Source organism: Rhinatrema bivittatum, chromosome 4, assembly GCF_901001135.1.
Source record: "Rhinatrema bivittatum chromosome 4, aRhiBiv1.1, whole genome shotgun sequence".
In the NCBI taxonomy this organism is placed as follows: Eukaryota; Metazoa; Chordata; class Amphibia; order Gymnophiona; family Rhinatrematidae; genus Rhinatrema; species Rhinatrema bivittatum.
Window position 1 is genome coordinate 194,626,026 of NC_042618.1, and position 20,971 is coordinate 194,646,996.

Sequence of the window (20,971 nt, forward strand, 5' to 3'; positions counted from 1 at the left end):
GATACCAGGGCGATCCCCACCACCATCGGTGCAGGGAACCGTACCTCCTCAGGGCTCTGAGGAGGTACCAGCATCGCCATTACCGCCTCCCCCCATGGCTGCTCTGATCTCATCAACCATGCGGGCGGAACTTGACATATACATTCGTCAAGCGGTACGAGACGCACTCCTTGATGCGATACCGAGACACAGCCATCGACACCAGCGATGCCATCGACGCCGATTCCGGTACCGACGGATATTTTGCCCTCGATACCGATGTCACCGTCCGTTCCGACACCGATGCCATCGGTGCTGATTCCGACGCCAGCATCGATTCCTCCCGTGAAGCCATCGATGCCAATTCCGGAGGTTTCTATTTTTCAACCTCTGAGGGAGAAGTTGGACACTTTAATCGATGCCGTATCCAAGAAGCCTCAAGACACCGATGAAGGTACCATTCCAGAGCCAATTCCTGGACCTTCAGGTATTCCAAAACCTCTATACCCACAGTCTCCGAGGTTTCCTTCCATACCTCACTCTTTGCCATCGATGCCTTTTGGACCATCAGGTCATCCAAGAGATACTGGAACTGATTCAGACACAGATGTCTCTACAGATGAGGAGATGCTTTCTGAACCTTCACCTCCAGAAGATCTCTCTTTCTCCAATTTTGTGAAAGACATGTCAGAGACCATCCCATTTCAACTTCTCTCTGAAATAGATTCCAGACAGAAAACACTTGAGGTGCTACAATTTGTAGATCCACCTAAGGAAATTCTGGCTGTACCGGTACATGAAGTGCTTCAAGAACTCATGTACAGATTATGGGAACATCCTGGTTCAGTAGCATCAGTTAACAAATGATCAGATACTAAATACCTGGTCCAACCAATACCTGGATTCCAAAAGACTCAACTACCTCACCAGTCGGTGGTAGTTGAGTCAGCTCAGAAAAAGGCAAAAAGAGTCAAGATACATTCTTCCACACCACCAGGAAAAGACAATTGGTTCCTTGATAATTTAGGTCGGAAAATCTTTCAAGGAGCTATGCTGGTTTCAAGAATTGCTGCTTATCAGCTCTTCATGAACCAGTACCAATGCAACCTATGGAAACAGGTCCAAGACATTACCCACACTCTTCCTGAACAGTTCCAGGAAGTGTTCCTACAACTAGTGCATAAAGGCCTAGAAGCAGGCAAGCACGAGGTCAGGGCGACATATGACAGCTTTGAAACCATGTCTCGTCTGTCAGCCTTAGGGATTACAGCTCGTAGGTGGGCTTGGCTTAAGGCATCAGACTTAAGACCAGAGGTCCAGGAAAGATTGGCCGACCTTCCTTGTTTGGGAGATAACCTGTTTGGAGACGAGGTTAAGGAAGCAGTCGCCACCTTAAAAGAACACACTGAGACTCTTAAACAACTCTCATTAATTCCTCAAGAGTCACAACCTCCTTCCAGGAGACCTCCTAGACGGGATACAAGACGTCCTTACTACAGTCAACGACGCTATTATCCCCCACCAAGCCGTGCAAGACCATCTCGCCCAGCTCAGCGTCCTCAGTCTCGGCAAAGGCCTGCAAGGCCTCAACCCCCTCCTCAGACTGCATCAACATCGGGGTTTTGAAATACACTCAGAGAGCAGCAGCCCATCTGTCAATCCACTCCCACACCTGCCAGTAGGAGGTCGCATAGCCTTTTTTCATCACACTTGGACCTCCATAACCACAGACCAATGGGTACTTTCCATTATAGCTCAAGGGTACCGATTGGATTTTCTCACTGTACCAAGAGAAACTCCACCAATCTCCTCTTGGACAGTGAACCACCATTCCAAACTTCTAAAAGCAGAATTATCCACCCTTCTGAGAGCCAGGGCCATAGAACCAGTCCCCTGGTCTCAGCAGGGCAGAAGATTCTACTCCCGCTATTTCCTCATTCCAAAGAAAACAGGAGGCCTACATCCCATCCTAGACCTCAGAAATCTCAACAAATTTCTCAAAAAAGAAAAATTCAGGATGGTATCATTAGGCACCATGCTACCTCTTCTTCAAAAAGGGGATTGGCTCTGCTCTTTGGATCTTCAAGACGCCTACACTCACATTCCCATCTTTCCTCCTCATCGCCAGTACTTGCGATTTCTGGTCGAAGGACATCATTTTCAATACCGAGTGCTCCCTTACGGCCTAGCCTCACCACCTTGAGTATTCACAAAGTGTCTGGCGGTGGCAGTGGCACACATCCACAAACAAAAGGTACATGTATTCCCGTATCTAGACGATTGGCTCATCAGGAGTCGAACAAAAGAAGGAGCTCTCAATTCCCTCAAGCTCACAGTCAATTTGCTTCACTCCTTGGGGTTTCTCATCAATTACCAGAAATCCCACTTCACACCATCTCACCTTCTACAATTCATCGGTGCAGATTTAAACACCATCATAGCAAAAGCATTTCTTCCAAGAGACCGTGCCCATACACTCATTCTCCTGGCACAATCTCTCAGAAATTAATCCCAAGTCACAGCTCATCAGTGCCTCACCCTACTCGGTCACATGGCCTCCACAGTTCACGTCACTCCCATGGCCAGATTGACCATGCGACTAATGCAATGGACACTCAAAACACAATGGATTCAAGCCATTCAACCATTGCACTCTCACATTCAAATAACTCAGGAACTGTGTTCTTCCCTCCTCTGGTGGACATCAATGAACAATCTGCTCAAAGGTCTACCTTTCCAGCAACCAGTTCCACATGTGACATTAACTACAGATGCGTCCACTTTAGGTTGGGGAGCGCACATTGGTCATCTGAAGACCCAAGGGACGTGGACAAAAACCGAAGCCTCTTTTCAGATAAATTTCCTAGAGCTTCGAGCGATACGTTATGCGCTACATGCGTTCAAGGACTGCTTTCTACACAACACTGTTCTGATCCAAACGGACAACACAGTAGCCATGTGGTACATGAACAAGCAAGGGGGAACAAGTTCCTACCTCCTTTGCCAAGAAGCAGCACAGATTTGGGACTGGGCCCTAGCACATTCAATTCTTCTACAGGCCACTTACCTAGCAGGCATCCACAACATAGTAGCTGATCGCCTCAGTCGTCAGTTCCAACCACACGAGTGGTCCTTTGATCCAGCAATAGCAACCAAGATCTTTCAACAATGGGGTCAACCGACCATAGATCTTTTTGCGTCCCATCTGAACTACAAAGTGAACAATTATTGCTCCCTACTACGAAAAGAGAACAGCCTGCCAAAGGACGCTTTTGCTCGCCATTGGAACTCAGGCCTGTTATACGCATATCCACCGATACCGCTCATAACCAAAACTCTAGTGAAGCTGCAACAGGACAAAGGGACCATGATACTCATAGCCCCATACTGGCCTCGACAAGTATGGTTTCCCACACTGCTAGACCTCTCAGTCAAGAATCCCATTCGCCTGGGAGTAGCTCCTAATCTCATAACTCAGGAACAGGGTCGGTTGCGCCATCCCAACCTTCAATCCCTATCCCTGACAGCATGGATGTTGAAAGCTTGATTTTACAACCACTCAACCTTCCAACCACTATATCTCAGGTGCTTATAGTGTCACGTAAACCTTCCACTAGAAAGAATTATTCCTACAAATGGAAACGGTTTACTTTGTGGTGCACTCAGAAATCTATTGATCCTTTCACTTGCCCCACTAACTCACTACTAGATTACCTATACCATCTTTCAGACTCTGGTCTTCAGACTTCATCTGTAAGAGTACATTTGAGTGCAATCTCAGCTTACCATAACAAGTTGGGAGACGCACCTATCTCTACACAGCCTCTCGTCAGTAGATTCATGAAAGGTTTAACTCATCTTAAGCCTCCATTTCATCCCCCAAGCATACAATGGGACCTAAACGTAGTATTGACCAGGCTCATGCATTCCCCATTCGAACCCATAGATACCTGTGACCTTAAATTTCTTACATGGAAAACTGTCTTCCTCATAGCCATTACATCAGCTAGAAGAATCAGTGAACTACAAGCACTTGTCACATACGAACCTTTCACAAAGTTCCTACATGACAGGGTGGTCCTCCGCACTCATCCCAAATTCCTTCCTAAGGTAGTCACGGAATTCCACTTGAACCAATCCATAGTTTTACCAACATTCTTTCCAAGGCTTCATTCCCACCAAGGAGAAAGAGCCTTACATACCTTGGACTGTAAACGTGCACTATCTTTCCACTTAAACCGCACTACAGTCCAAAGGAAATCCAGTCAACTATTTGTATCTTATGATCCAAACAAACCAGGTAGGGCAGTGGGTAAACATACTTTGTCAAACTGGCTAGCAGATTGCATACAGTTTTGTTATGAGAAAGCAGGCCTTACTCTTCAAGGGCGAGTAAAAGCACATTCAGTCAGAGCAATGTCAACCTCGGTTGCACACCTTCGCTCTGTACCTATTCTTGACATCTGTAAAACAGCAACATGGAGTTCTCTTCACACCTTTGCAGCTCACTACTGTTTAGACAAAGAAGGAAGACAAGATTCAGCCTATGGACAATCTGTCTTAAAGAACTTGTTTCCAACTTAATCCCAACTCCTACTACATCCAACCTGCTGTGATTTTCGGCTGATTCATTTCCAACAACAATACTTCACAGTTGTTTCACTACCAAATGATTCAGCCTCTAGCTTGCTAATCACCCATATGTGAGGACTAGCATCCTACTTGTCCTGGGATAAAGCAAAATTGCTTACCTTGTAATAGGTGTTATCCCAGGACAGCAGGATGTAGTCCTCACGAAACCCACCCACCACCCCACGGAGTTGGGGTCCCATACGTTTTATTATTTTACTTTTTCGCTAACGCCAATTGCTACAAAACAGACTAAAGGGAGACCCCTGTGGCAGGGAATATCATGGCATGCTGGGCATGCTCAGTAGGCACTCTGGGTGCCAGTCAAAAGTTTCATAGAAACTTTGACAGAAGTTTTTCCGTATAGGGCTCCATTACCGATGTCACCCATATGTGAGGACTACATCCTGCTGTCCTGGGATAACACCTATTACAAGGTAAGCAATTTTGCTTTTCCAAACAACTAATAAATGGAACATCCAATCATTACAAATTTTCAAAATTATTAAAAATTCTCCAAACACCAATAAAATATTTCTAACAGCAGACACATCACATAATACCTAATAATTAAAATGACAGTCAATCAAGAAAGATAAACTTAAAAAGCCACCTTTACTTACACTCTCCAGCAACTCTCCTACTCCATTCCCTTGTAGGCCAATAGCACATACCAGAAGCAGCAAGGGCTGCTGAAGCTCTGTCCTCATGCTCTTCTTCCTTAGGGCCTATGACTAGTCTATCACACACACACACACATACATACACATACACATACACACGTCACTTGCCTGACCAATCTCTCTCTCACACACATACACCAGTCACCTGCCTGACCAATTTCTTTCTCTCTCACACACCAGTCACCTGCCTGACCAATCTCTTTCTCTCTCACACACACACCAATCACCTGCCTGACCAATCTCTCTCTCTCTCACACACACACACACCAGTCACCTGCCTGACCAATCTCTCTCTCTCTCACACACACACCTGTGACTTTCCTGAGCAGTCTCTTGCTCTCACACATTTCTCTTAATTACACACACTTTCTCTCATACACTTATACACATGCTGACTCACTCTTACTTACCCCCACTTACAGCACACATAGCAGCACACATAGCAGCTAAGGTAGCCAGTATGCTGCTATTAAAAGCAGTGTCCTGACAGGCTGGAAACCAGCAGGAGTGACCCCCACAGCGCTAAGAAGGCAGCACTCAGCTGTTTGCTTGTGCTGTGATCGATCGCGGCACAGAGCAATCAGCTGAGAATGTAATTTTATGCTTTTCTCCCCACCCCAGTATATTTTTTTTTTTGCAGATTGATTATTATTAATTTTATATTTTCTTGCTAGTGTCGCGCTAGCGAGAGAAGGGGAGGTCGGAGATGGGGGGAGGGGGGCAGCGGCGCCGTGCTCCTTCTGCAGTAGCAGCATGCATGGCCTTTTCTTCTTCCCACATGCCCGGTAAACATCACTTCCTCTTCTGGGCCACAGGGGCGGGAAGAAGAAAAGGTCATGTTCCTGTTGCCGGCTTCCACAAAACACTGCTGCCGTTTCCTTTGGGGCTTGAATGTGCTGATAGCCCGGGCAGGAACGGCAGCAGTGTTCGTCTCGCTGAGGTGAAAGGGGGGGAAGAGCAGTGGGTACACGACACACCTGCCGGTGCTGCGCGACACACCGGTTGAGAACCGCTGCACTAGATTATATGGTAGTGTCAGTGAAACTTTTCTCTGTCTCCATCTGCTGGCAGAGAGGCAAAACCCAGGAGTCTGGTCTGATCTGTGGTATTCCAAGAACAAAAATTAGAAGGGAAGAACCAATTTTCCTATATACGCGAGTATATGGGCCAAGCATGAGCACGCATATTTTAAAAGCTGCAAATTACGCACATATGTGTGTGCATGAGAAAAAAAAAAGGGAAGAGTTGGGGGGTGTGTGGGAACATTCTGAGGCAGGGCCAAAATTTACACAAATCTGTATTTTAAAATCAGAGGCAACAGCGCGTGGCAGGCTGTTTATTTCTGCTCTTGATGACCTGTAAGTCTGAATCGCTGTTTAAGCCTAAAATGATTGGGTGAGGGGTCTGGATCAACTGGGGGGAGTGCAGGCTGAAGAACCGGGGGAGGGGGGGGTCTGGATAACCTTGAGATAGACTGGGCAAACTGGTGGATTGGTAAAACTATAATGTCCTTTACACAACATGTTTTAAAATCCTCTTACCTGCATGCATTAAGGCTGACAAAGTCCTAAGGAAGATAACGCAAAATATGTTTGCTCAAGTAACCTCATAAAATTAGGAGTACACATACGCACAGTAGGCATATTTTAAATCATATGCGCACAATGCTCATATGCCCATACGTTTGTTTTAAAGTTACTATCCCAGTGAATAAGGCCCTAAGACTTAATTTAATTTGTATTTCACTTTCCATGGTTGCAGATCCCTTCAAAGCTGATTACATCACTCAGCATTAAAATACATTAACATTGGAATTTTCACTCATAATAAAATCATAACATACAATCAACAATGAAAAAATTATAATTAGTAAATTCTTCAAAGATAAGGATATAACATTCTGCGGGCAGAAGGTATATGTATTTCCTGATGTCTCCAAGCCTACTCAGGCAAGGAGAAAGAAATTTTTAGCCTTGAAAACAAAAATATTAGAAATAGGAGCTTCATTCTATTTGAAATATCCAAGTAAATGTTTTATTAATTTTCAAGGAAAAAAATATGTGTTTATGGAGCCTTCACACCTTGAGGTATTTTTGAGGGATAAAAGTGAAGAAAATTTGAATGTAATTTTGCCTGCAAGAGAATAGGTCAATAAGTATAAAATTGGCAGCAATCTCTCAGATTTAGTATTGGTATAATTTCTTTAGTACCTGGTCCCCACCATTATTTGTATTTAGTGAGATAGATGTGTTTAAGGTTTGGAATGGATTACTATTCTTTATTTGTGATATTAAACTGTCCACTAAAATTTCCTCATTATGCACAGAAATGTGAAAAATTGTAATTCATATTTGAAAATGTTCAATAAAGAAAAAATTATAAAAAAAAAAAAATTATAAACACGCAAGTTAGCAATATATACAAATTTGGAAGAAATCACAAATCCTATAATTCTCTAAATCTGTGTACCTGACATCAAACCTCCTGCAACTGTACTAACCATAAGCGCTGATATAATGTGTGCTGAAGCTGCTGAGGGTTTGTGCGTGCCTGAACGTGCGTTTTCCTGTGCAAAGCCCTATACGGGGATGTAATAAGGGTTTTGTGCGCGGGAAAAAAGCGCGTAGGAACCTGTTTACAGACCTGCAGATTTTCCTGCACGAATGCGTGCTAACGGCATGCAGAGGAGGCAATTAGCTAATCATAGGCAGTGCAGGGAGCCGTGCTAATGCTAGTGTGGGTTTTTTAATGCGGGTTTTTTACCGCCATGGTCAAGGCACGAGTTAAGTGTCCACGCCAACCCGGGCGGGCATATGTCTGTGTCCAAGCATCCTGAAAACCACCTAGCTGAGCACCTATCTCGGCATCCAGGTGGCCAGCTTAGCTAGGCGCTTTTTTAGGTGTCTGATCATATAGATTCACGACCAAGTAAGCGCCTAGCTCAGCGCCTGAGCTGCAAAATTAGTTAGGTGCCTTTCTGGGCATCCAATCATATAAATTCGAGACCAAGTAAGCACCTAGCTCAGCACCTGAGTGGCAATCCAATCAGAAAGACATATGTCTCGACTGTATTCTCAAGGTATCTAAAAGTTATAAAAAAAAAAACCAAAAAACTGTTGAACTTAGATCATTGGACACAAAGAGAAGATGATTGAAGGAAGAAAACATCTTTGCATATTCAGTCTGTCTGATGGGCTAAATCAGGAACTTCAAGAATATAAGTGGGGAGACAGACTGAATATGCAAAGATGTCTTCTTCCTTTCATCTTCTCTCTGTCTTCAATGATACAAGTTCAACTGTGCTTTTTTTGGTTTTTTTTAATAACTTTTCCCTGTACGTACCCAGATCAGTCCAGACTGTGGGTTGAGCCTCCTTTCCAGCAGGTGGAGACAGACTAAAACTGAAAGGATATCCTATATAAGGACAGAGCCTATCCTGTAACCCTTCAGTATTTGTCTGTCTCCAGCAGGTGCAGCACGTCTCCCTTCGGTCTCCTGATCTAGGCTAGTTAGCCTTCTTTCTCTTCCTTCCTTCTGGGATCAAGCAAGTACTTATTCCTTAGGGATTTTGTAGTTGTTTTCTTCCTGTTAAAATAAAGTATAAAAGTTTAGTCAGGAAGTTGTGGATTTTTTCTTCAGGAGACGGTTCCGTCTCCTGGCTCTTGCCGGACTCAGGGGGGCTTTGCCCCTTGTGCAGTGCATAGCCTGTGTCTGTTACCGCTTCCAGGTGTGGGGACCAAGTCTGTCCAGGGCTTGTCTCTCTCCCCCCCCCCCCCCCCCCCTCTGGCTGCAGAAGGGTCTTAATGTTACGCTGCTGTGCTCAGTTTATTTACAAAAAAAAAAAAAAAGTGACACAGAAACAGGCTTAAGTTTAAAAGTGCTCCCAGTGCTTTTAATACTTGCCTACTGCAGCAGACCAATATTCTGTGTCTTTCTCCCCCACCTGGGTTGAACCGGCAGCCAGACAGGCAGGAGTCAGCAGGTTTCCCCCCTGCTTTACTCCGGGCCTCCAGGCTGTCAATCAAACTTTTCTCTGCAGTCTTTTTTTCTTCAGAGCGGCTCTCTCTTTGCCGCGGCAGGCAGCCTGCCTCTTCTCTGCCAGCCCCTTCGTGTTTTTTTGCGAGGGGACCTCTTCTCTGCCTCCCTGCTGGGTGGGGTAGGTCCCTCCTCAGCAGGGTTGGCAAATTTAGCCCAGGGATCAACTCCCCAGAGCTTGGCCAGGCCGGGAAAGCCCGGGAACGGTGGCCATTTTGGATTTTTTTTGTTGGCTACGTTTTCGGAGCTCCCTGGGGCTGGGGGGGGGCCGATTTTTTTGCAGCTACCCCTTGATTTCAGCCCCTTGGCCCCCCAGGATGGGTTTTCTGTCACCCTCTTGCCTCTCCGGGACTTCCAGGGCTCGTTGTATCTGATTTTGCCCTCCTCCTGCAAAAATTTTATTTAGCTAGCCTGCAGGAGGAGGAGGAAGGTTCCCCCCCCTTGCCTGCCCCCCCCCCCCCCCCGGAAAAAAAAAAGGCCTTGCTCTGCGCCGTTGACGGTTAGACCGGCTGCGGAGCCCCCGGGGTCCCTTGGGGCGTGGGTGGTCCCGGGAGTACCCCTCCCCCGACCTCCCAGTGGATCCGGTACCCCTGGATCCTGCCGCTAATCCGGATGCGGAGGATACCCTTCCACCCCTTACGGCCTCTTTGCCCAAGGATATGGACCCGGTCCTGGCGGGAATCAGGGATCCGGCAATCGCCTTCCCCTCTCATCCCACGCACAAGTTGTAGCGCTTGCGGGAATGGAACGCTCCCGAGACGAGACTCTAGGCGGGCCGTGCACTAGATAAGCTCCCCCTCCCGGAGGTATGCTTAGATTTAAAAAAATAAAACAAAACAAAAGACAATAATCTCTCCGGGGACTACTTATGCGATCACAATACAGGAGGTTTTCCCGGCTTTTAAAGCCGCACAGCTCCGCATGCTCAAGGCTCATGTGATGCGCATTTTTGATGTCCTGGCGCTGGAGGTGCATGCGCCTATTTGCAGCAGTCTTATGCTGCGGGCAGGTCTCAGGTGGGTTCAAATTTGCTCTGCACCCGGGACCCCCTGTGGGCAGAGGCTGCGCTTACGACCTTCTCCATGTCCAGGCAAAAGCGATGGCTACGGCGAGGTCTGCCAAATGGCTCTCCTGGCTGCGCCATTGGTCGGCTGATCCTTCCTCCAAAGCCCGGTTGGGCACGTTGCTGTTCAAAGGTAAGCTGCTCCTTGGCAAGGGCCTTGAGAAACTATGGATTCCTTGGGGGAAAGTAAGGTCCATAGGCTTCCGAAGGACCGTCCGAAACCATTCCGTTCCTTTACACCCTCTTGTCCACGTTATCTGGGCCAGAGACGGTATACCCCACGCAGGCAGGGTGACTCCTCAGGGGGGTTTTCCATCTTGCTCGCAGTCTTGGTCGCAGCCTTCCCGTGGGCGCCATCCCTTTCGTGAGGGCCAGCCCACGCGCTCCATCCTTACGCTTGCCACACAATGAAGTTCACTTGACTCTTTCCTCTGTCCCCTTCCTAGGCGGTTGACTCTCCCTGTTTTTCGTGGCATGGGTCAAATTCATGTCGGACCAGTGGGTCCTCGTCGTCCTCAGAGACGTCCTCAGATTCTCGAGATCCTTTTTCTATTTCCCCGTGCGGTCGGTCCCAGCGGCAAGCTGTGGAGCAAACCCCCGCCGGTTCCCTGTGTCTGGGCATGGTGGTCCCGGTTCCAGACAGCAAACTTGCTGCAGGCCAGTATTCTATTTACTTCCTCATTCCCTAACAGGACGGGTCTTCGTCCGATCTTAGACCTCCCAAGAGTCAACCGGGCCCTTAAGATCCCGCTTTCCACATGAAAACTCTGCGAGTGGTCCTCGTGCCGTTTCGCCCCGGAGAGTTCCTCGACTCACTTGCTTTGACAGCGGCGTGTTTCCATATTCCGATTCATCGCGGCTACCGTAGTCTCTTCGCGTTCACATCCTCCACCGGGACTTTCAGTTCAGGGCGCTTCCCTTTGGTCTCACGACGGCACCTCGCGCCTTCACCAAAGTCATGGTAGTGGTGGCAGCAGCTCTCCGCCGGAAAGGGATCCTTGTTCACCCCTACTGGGATGTCTGGCTCATCAGGGCCAAGGTGGAGGCTCTTGCCGGCAGGCGGTGGATTGCGTGTTACCTCTCCTCGCGTCTCTCGGGTGCATACTGAATTTCTCCAAGAGCTACCTTCAGCCCTCCCAGGAGTTAGGATTCCTGGGAGCCCACCTCGACAACCGGGTGGGCAAGGTCTTCTTGCCTCGTGCGTGGGCTCTCGAGTTGATCGGCCGGTTTCAGAGTCGGGTCTTGCTGCCTTCTCCAGCGGCCTGTCTCTGCCTGCAGGTCTCGGGCCCCTTGGCTTCTGCCATCCACCTTGTCCCTTGGGCTTTTGTTCATATGCTACCGTTCCAGAAAGCTTTGCTGTCCCGTTGGCAGACAGTGTCAGAACAGTTTCACACAGTCCTCCCGTTTTTTGGGCCTTACCGTCGCCGACTTGTAGTGGTGGCTTTCCCTTCCTCATTTGCTACAGGGAAAGCCTCTCCGAGTCCCTCAGTGGACGATAGTAACCACGGACGCCAGTCTCTCGGGCTGGGGTGCGGTCTGTCTCTCCCAGTACGTCCAGGGGATCTGACCGGCAGCTCAGTCTCGCTGGCATATCATTTGGTTGGAGGCTCGGGCGATGTTCCTAGCTCTTCTGGAGTTTCTCCCCCTCATCCGCGGCAAGGCGATACGGGTCTTGTCCGACAGCCAAGGAGGCGCCCGCAGTCCACTGATGGCCCTGAAAACCAGCCGTCTCTTCGCCTGGGCAGAGCGACATCTACAGTGCCCGGCGGCCTCCCACATTGTGGGCAAGGGGAATGTTCAGGCCGATTTTCTCAGTCGTCAGTTGCTCGATTCCGGGGAGTGGGAACTCGTTGACGCAGCCATGAATCTCATCGTCGACAGGTGGTTCCCCACCACCTGGGCCTCATGGCGACCCTTTGCAATGCCAAGGCAAATCGGTTTTTCCGCCGCTGGAGGGAATACGGCTCGGGGGGCGTAGATGCTTTGGCTCTCCTTGGCCAGCGGACGTCCTTCTATACGTGTTCCCCCCCGTGGCCCCTGGTCGGGAAAGTTCTCAGAAGAATGAAACTCCAACGGGGTCCTGTGGTTCTGGTAGCACCAGAGTGGCCGCGCAGGCTGTGATTCGAGGATTTTCTCAACCTACTGCCAGACGGACCTCTATGGCTATGCCATTTTCCTCGGCTCCTTCGTCAAAGACCTGTATTTTTCGACCAGGCCGATCGCTCGTGTCTAGCGGCCTGGTTTTTGAAAGATGACGCCTAAGGTGCAAGGGCTATTAGGAGGAGGTTATCTTCACCTTGTTGCGGGCCTGGAAACAGTCGACTTCCCTGGCGTTCGCGCGTATCTGTAACGTGTTTGAAGCTGTTTGTGCGGAGTCGGGTATCGCAGCGCTCTCCGCCCCGATCTCGTTAGTCCTCTCTTCCCCAAGAAGATCTTCTCCCCTCTCGGCTCTCTCCTGGGTCGGGTAGAATGTCATCTCTGAACGGGCCACCCGGATGTGATTGGTGCTTGAAGGGCGTCAAGCATCTACGTCCACCTTCTCGGCCGCTTGCCCGTCGGGGAGTTTTAGTCTGATCCTTCGGGCCCTCTGTGCGGCTCTGTTCGAACCTCTCCGTCGCGCTACCTTGAAAGCTCTTACGCTTAAGACTGTCTTTCTGGTCTCTCTCTCTTCTGATCTCGGTGATCCACGCACTGTCCTGTCGGGAACCTTTTGTTTTGCAATTTTCCGATTTCGGAGTATCCCTCGTGACGGGCCCTTCCTTCTTAGTGAAGGTTCTTCTAACCTCCTTGTCAACCTGTTGGCAAAACTCCCTGCGTTTTCCCCTGCGACTGGGGACGATTTCCGTAAACTTGATACTATACGAGTTCTACTTCGCTATCTCCAGGTTACCCATGGCTTTCGGGTCTTGGTTCATCTTTTGTCCTCTGGAGTGGGCCCATTCGTGGTACGCCGGCTTCTAAGACCACTATCGCGCGGTGGTTGAAGGAAGCGATCTCCTCGGCCTCTCTTTATCGAGGACGGGCGGTTCCCGAGGGCCTTACGGCTCATTCACTGCATTCTCAAACTACTTCCTGGGCGGACAGTCAATCGGTCTCTCCGCAGGAGATTTGCAGTGCCGCCACTTGGACGTCCTTGCATACTTTTGCTCGACACTACCATCTGGATGTGCAAGCTCCGCTTCTTGGTTCTTTTGGGCTACAAGTGCTTCGAGCGGGACTGTCTCGGTCCCACCCGGTTTAAGGAAGCTTTGTTACATCCCACAGTCTGGACTGATCCGGGTACGTACAGGGAAAGGAAAATTAGTTCTTACATGTTAATTTTCGTTCCTGTAGTACCACGGATCAGTCCAGACGCCCTTCCCTGTTTTGTCTTTCTTCTGTCCTCTCAAAGCTTGTTTCTCTTGCAGATTCGTAGATTTGCACACATTTTTTTTGTGCATGAATACTGAGCAAATACACCGGAAGCCTTGGTTGCCCACCACCAAGTATATGCAAGAGCGGTTAGTCATACCATATCTATTACATTGTTCTACATCTGCTCCATTGAGCTTTATGGTTACTTGCTTGATCCTACTCTGGTTTTGTTATTTTCTGCTTTGACATTCGTTATACTGAAGGGTTATAGGATAGGCTCTGTCCTCATATAGGATATCCTTTCAGTTTTAGTCTGTCTCCACCTGCTGGAAAGGAGGCTCAACCCACAGTCTGGACTGATCCGTGGTACTACAGGAATGAAAATTAACAGGTAAGAACTAATTTTCCTTTAGATGCCTTGAGAATACAGTAGAGAACACGTGTCTCTTTCTGATTGGATGTTTGTTCAAATTTTTTCTCAGGAGCAACATCAGGATATATTTTTTCCTGGAAAGGATAGTAGATGCATGGAATGCCCTCACAGAGTGGGTGTTGGATGCTAATACAGTAGTATACTTCAAGAAGACATAGTATAAGCACAGGGAATTTAGTTGTTAAAAAAAAAAAAAAATGTGACACGAGCTGAAGTACAACCTAGTGACACTGAAGGCCATGGGGACTACAGGCTACAATCTGAGTAAGGATGAAAAGAAAGGGAGCCAAGTTGGTATAGCAGGCTACAGTTTAGGGGACCAGCTAGGTCTGGCTGACTGGCTGCATAGAATCAGTAGTAATCAAATGGACTTAGAGTCAACAACAGTGAACCATAAGATTGGGGTCCTGACCATATACTGTATATAGAAAATACTATGATGTGTGATATGGTTTGTTAAATTTTATAATTATGTAAATAAAGCTACAGTTCCCCAGAGAACAGCTGGGTTGATGTAGTAGGTTAGTTGGTGCAGAGTGCCCCTTCAAAAAAGCCACGAGGACTTTGGAAGCCAGATGTGTGCAATCAACTACCAGACTAGTATTGGTAGCTATTTAGATTATTGCAAAGCTTTGTGATTAAACATGGGATCAAGTGTGCTCATTTACACAAGATGGTACAAAGGAGGATGACAGCTGTCTTAGATAAGGAGTGATATCTTAAAAGCAATCATGCTCTGTGGCTGGCATCTGGAATACATCTGTAGCATCACAGACCAGAATAACTTGGTAGACTTGGTCTTTTTATGCCATCATCTACCATGTTACTATGAAATGGGAACACTGTTGTTTGACTCTGTCTCCAGGCTTTTATTCACCCTGAATTTCTGGCAGATGAATTCACGCGGTTTGAATTTCCAAGGAGGCTAAAACGTGAGGATCTTGGACAAAAGGTGTTATATCGGGATTACTGCATGGCAGGCTGGTGAGTCTCTGAGGGTCAGGGTCACTGCATCATGTGCAGGTGAGTCACAGAGGGACAAAAGTCATTGCATGGTATACTGATGAGTCTTTGAATAATGAGCTCACTGCCTGGTGAGCTGATGAGTTGCTAGGGCCTGTGCCATTGTATAGTATGGTGGTGAGACACTGCATAATGAATTTGCAAGTCATTGAGTGATGAAATTACTGTATGTTGAGCTTATGAGTCATGGAGAGAGGGAAGAATATATAGTAACATAGTATATGATGGCAGGTAAGGAGCAATTAAGCTATCCAATCTGCCTGAGGTTCCCATCTACATTGCTGTAGCTGAGGATATATCCCAGCTGTCAGCTGTTAGAAGCTTATCCACCTCCAGGATGTTGCTTCTTTATCCAAGTGAGGTTTTTTTTCTTCTGTCTTTGATCCTCTACCACTCTGAATAAATGAGCATACAAGTTCCTGTACTTAAATTAACACCCATGCTTCCTGGTGTCTTGAACATAAGAACATGCCAGACTGGGTCAGACCAAGGGTCCATCAAGCCCGCATCCTGTTTCCAACAATGGCCAATCCAGGCTATAAGTAGTACCTGGCAAGTACCCAAAAACTAAGTCTATCTCATGCTACATGCTAGTAATAGCAATGGCTATTTTCTAAGTCAAACTGATTAATAGCAGGTAATGGACTTCTCTTCAAAGAACTTATCCAAACCTTTTTTTAAACCCAGCTACACTAACTGCACTAACCACATCCCCTGGCAACAATTCCAGAGTTTAATTATGCATTGAGTGAAAAAGAACTTTCTTAATTAGTTTTAAATGTGCTACATGCAAACTTCATAGAGTGCCCCCTACTCCTTCTATTATCTGAAAGAGAAAATAACCAATTCACATTTACTCGGTCTAGGCCACTCATGATTTTAAACACCTCTATCATATCTCCCCTCGGCCGTCTCTTCTCCAAGCTGAACAGTCCTAACCTCTTTAGACTTTCCTCATAGGGGAGCTGTTCCATCCCTTTTATCATTTTGGTCACCCTTCTCTGTACCTTCTCCATCACAACTATATCTTTTTTGAGATGCGGAGACTAGAATTGTATACAGTATTCAAGGTGCGGTCTCACCATGGAGCGATACAGAGGCATTATGACTTTCTGTTTTATTCACCATTCCCTTGCTAATAATTCCTAACATTCTGTTTGCTTTTTTGACTGCCGCAGCACACTGAGCTGACGATTTCAATGTGATATCCACCATGATACCTAGATCTCTTTCCTGGGGGTAGCTCCTAATATGGAACCTAACATCGTGTAACTATAGCATGAGTTATTTTTCTCTATATGCATCAACTTACACTTATCCACATTAAATTTCATCTGCCATGTGGATGCCCAATTTTCTTGTCTCACAAGGTCCTCCTGCAATTTATCATAATCCACTTGTGATTTAATTATTCTGAATAATTTTGTATCATCTGCAAATTTGATTACCTCACTCATCGTATTACTTTCCAGATCATTTATAAATATATTGAAAAGCACGGGTTCCAGTACAGATCATAAGAACATAAGAAATTGCCATGCTGGGTCAGACCAAGGGTCCATCAAGCCCAGCATCCTGTTTCCAACAGAGGCCAAAACCAGGCCACAAGAACCTGGCAATTACCCAAACACTAAGAAGATCCCATGCTACTGATGCAATTAATAGCAGTGGCTATTCCCTAAGTAAACTTGATTAATAGCCATTAATGGACTTCTCCTCCAAGAACTTATCCAAACCTTTTTTGAACCCAGCTACACTAACTGCACTAACCACATCTTCTGGCAACAAATTCCAGAGCTTTATTGTGCGTTGAGTGAAAAAGAATTTTCTCCGATTAGTCTTAAATGTGCTACTTGCTAACTTCATGGAATGCCCCCTAGTCCTTCTATTATTCGAAAGTGTAAATAACCGAGTCGCATCTACTCTTTCAAGACCTCTCATGATCTTAAAGACCTCTATCATATCCCCCCTCAGCCGTCTCTTCTCCAAGCTGAACAGTCCTAATCTCTTCAGCCTTTCCTCATAGGGAAGCTGTTCCATCCCCTTTATCATTTTGGTTGCCCTTCTCTGTACCTTCTCCATCGCAACTATATCTTTTTTGAGATGCGGCGACCAGATCCCTGTGGCACTCCACTGCTCACCCCCATCCACTGAGAAAATTGTCCATTTAATCCTACTCTCTGTTTCCTGTCTTTTAGCCGTTTGTAATCCACGAAAGGACATCACTACCTATCCCATGTCTTTTTACTTTTCCTAGAAGCCTTTCATGAGGAACTTTGTCAAATGCCTTCTGAAAATCCAAATATACTACATCTACCGGTTCACCTTTATCTACATGTTTTATTAACCCCTTCAAAAAAATGAAGCAGATTTGTGAGGCAAGACTTGCCTTGGGTAAAGCCATGCTGACTTTATTCCATTAAACCATGTCTTTCTATATGTTCTGTGATTTTGATCTTTAGAACACTTTCCACTATTTCTCCTGGCACTGAAGTCAGGCTAACTGGTCTGTAGTTTCCTGAATCGCACATGGAGAACTTTTTTAATTATTGGGGTTACATTAGCCACTCTCCAGTCTTCAGGTACAATGGATGATTTTAATGATAGGTTGCAAATGTTTACTAATAGATCTGAAATTTCATTTTTTAGTTCCTTCAGAACCCTTTTGTGTATACCATCTGGTCCAGGTGATTTAATACTCTTCAGTTTGTCAATGAGGCCTACCACATCTTCTAGGTTTACCGTGATTTGGTTCAGTCCATCTGAACCATTACCCATGAAAACCTTCTCTGGAACAGGTTTCTCCCCAACATTTTCTTCAGTAAACAATGAAGCAAAGAAATTATTTAATCTTTCCGCGATGGCCTTAACTTCTCTGTGTCCCTTTAACCCCTTGATCATCTAATGGTCCAACTGACTCCCTCGCAGGCTTTCTGCTTCTGATATATTTTAAAAAGATTTTACTATGAGTTTTTGCCTCTATGGCCAACTTCTTTTCAAATTGTCTCTTAGCCTGTCTTATCAATGTCTTAAATTTAACTTGCCAATGCTTATACTTTATACTATTTTCCTCTGTTGGATCCTTCTTCCAATTTTTGAATGAAGATCTTTTGGCTAAAATAGCCTCTTTCACCTCACCTTTTAACCATCCCGGTAATCGTTTTGCCTTAATTCCACCTTTCTTAATGTGTGGAGTACATCTGGACTGTACTTCTAAGATTGTATTTTTTAACAATGTCCACCCCTCTTGCACACTTTTTACCTTTGTAGCTGCTCCTTTCAGTTTTTTTTCTATTTTCTCATTTTATCAAAGTTTCCCTTTTGAAAGTTTAGCACTAGAGCCGTGGATTTGCTTACTGTCCCCCTTCCAGTCATTAATTCAAATTTGATCATATTATGATCACTATTGCCAAGTGGCCCCGCCACCAAATCCTGTGCTCCACTGAGAATTAGATCTAAAATTACTCCCTCTCTCGTCAATTCCTGAACCAATTGCTCTATAAAACTGTCATTTATTCCATCCAGGAACTTTATTTCTATAGCATGTCCCGATGTTACATTTATCCAGCCAATAATGGGGTAATTGAAATCTCCCATTATTACTACACTATCAATTTGGTTAGCTTCCCTAATTTCTCTTAACATTTCACTGTCCATCTCACCATCTTGGCCAGGTGGATGGTAGTATACTCCTATCATTATACTCTTTCCCAACACATGAGATTTCTACCCATAAAGATTTGATTGTGCATTTAGTCTCATGCAGGATCTTTATCCTGTTGGACTCTATGCTATCCCGGACATAAAGCGCAACCCCTCCTCCCAGATGCTCCTCTCTGTCATTGCAATTTAATTTGTACCCTGGTATAGTACTGTCCCATTGGTTATCCTCCTTCCACCATGTCTCTGAGATGCCAATTAAGTCTGTCATCATTCACTGCTATACATTCTAATTCTCCCATCTTACTTCTTAGACTTTTGGCATTAGTATCCAAACATTTCAAATTGTGTTTTTGTTTGTATTTTCATTCTGCTTTTTAATTGACAGGGATAAATTGGAATCTTTTAGTTCAGGTGAGTTTTTAATTATTGGCACTTGGCCTACTTTTCTTATTATTGGAACCTCACTGTCGGGATGCCCTAATTCTAATGCATCATTAGTATCCTTTGAAGATACCTCCCTCCGAACCATGTGCTGCTGAGCGACTGTCAGCTTTCCCCTATGTTCTAGTTTAAAAGCTGCTCTGTCTCCTTTTTAAAGGTTAGCACCAGCAGTCTAGTTTCACCCTGGTTAAGGTGGAGCCCATCCCTTCCGAAGATATTCCCCCCCTTCCCCAAAAGGTTCCCCAGTTCCTTACAAAACTGAATCCATCTTCCTCGCACCATTGTCTCATCCACGCTTTGAGTCTCTGGAGCTCTGCCTGCCTCTGGGGATCTGCATGTGGAACAGGAAGCATTTCAGAGAATGCTACCCTGGAGGTTTTGGATTTCAGCTTTCTACCTAAGACCCTAAATTTGGCTTCCAGGACCTACCCAACCTTCAGTTCTGGTCCTAATATTGCCCTCTATATTTGTCCCAAGAAAGCTTGAATTCTTTCACAGTATTGGTTGCCAACACATTTCCTGATAGGTTATTACAGTCACCTGGTATATATCTGTAAAGAAGTATTTTCTCTGAGCCTGTTTCCCTTTAGTTTCATATCATGATCTCTTATCCTTTAATGTTTTATTTCCTCTAAAAAGTGAACCTTCCTGAATTTTGTTGAAGCCTGCTAATATTTGAATGCTTCTATCATGTTTTTCTATCCCTTCTTTCCTCATTTTATGTAGAGTTTGTGTTGTAGGCCTTGTATGGGATTAATAGCCCATTTCTGAATTGTTTCCATCTTCTCAATGTATCTTACAAAGATACGGCCTCAAGAACTGAGCAGAGAACTGAAGATGGTGTCTCACCCATGCAAGGGCAGTATTACCTCATTTTTTCCTGGTGGTGGCGTTATGCATTCAAGCATAGTGTTCCCTGTTTTATTACATTGACTGGCTACATTTAGGTTATTTGTAGAGCTGCAGGTTGAGAACTGGGGAAGCCAGGGTTCATATCCTGCTTGTGTTTCTTGTGACTTTGGGCAAATTACTTCATCCTCCATTTTCTCAGATTCAAACTTAGGACCTGGTTATCTAAGGCTTTTCTCCCATTCAGCATCTATGGGAAAATTGCTTAATAATTGAGGCCCTTAGATTTTAAGCCCTCCCTTTTCCCAGAGGGCTTAAAATCTAAGGGCCTCATTTATTATATATATATAAATAGTATCTGAATGTAACTCTCCTTGAGCTACCAATAGAAAGGTGTGAGTTAAATCCAAAAATAATTTTTTTGTGATGATTACTCCTAACTCTTTCTTGTTTAACAGTTGCTAGCTCTTGTCCTTCTTAAGTGGCTTTTTGCACCTCAAATGCTAGATTTTACACCTTTTTGCATTAAAGTACATGACCATTCTTCCCTTTAAGTCCCCTTTCAGTTTTTCAGTTTTTCCACCCCTCCAGCTGTCTGCTGTATTACAGATTTTTGTATAATCTACAAACTAGCAGAGGCTAAAATTCAAAGCATGTATAGCGCTAAATAGCTGGATAAGTAAGACTTATCCATCTTATCTAGCAGCTATCGAATATCCATTTATGTTCAGTGGCCACTAGACAGCTAGATAAGTCACTTATCTGGCTGTCTGAATACTGAATTGTCGGTGGGCAGGTGGTAGACTGATTGGGGGGGGG

The 20,971-nt window shown here is 45.7% G+C and overlaps 1 protein-coding gene across 3 annotated transcripts in view; it reads left to right on the forward strand.

Moving 5' to 3' along the window:
• PPM1M (protein phosphatase, Mg2+/Mn2+ dependent 1M) overlaps positions 1-20,971 on the forward strand; it is a 110,433-nt gene that overhangs the window by 54,110 nt on the left and 35,352 nt on the right. For 2 of the 3 annotated variants that reach the window (XM_029599483.1, XM_029599485.1), the window contains one exon: positions 15,042-15,160. The exons of the other annotated variant lie outside the window; for it this stretch is intronic. In XM_029599483.1, coding sequence (XP_029455343.1) covers positions 15,042-15,160 — 119 coding nt within the window. The remainder of the gene's footprint in view (positions 1-15,041; positions 15,161-20,971) is intronic. 3 annotated transcript variants of the gene reach the window in all.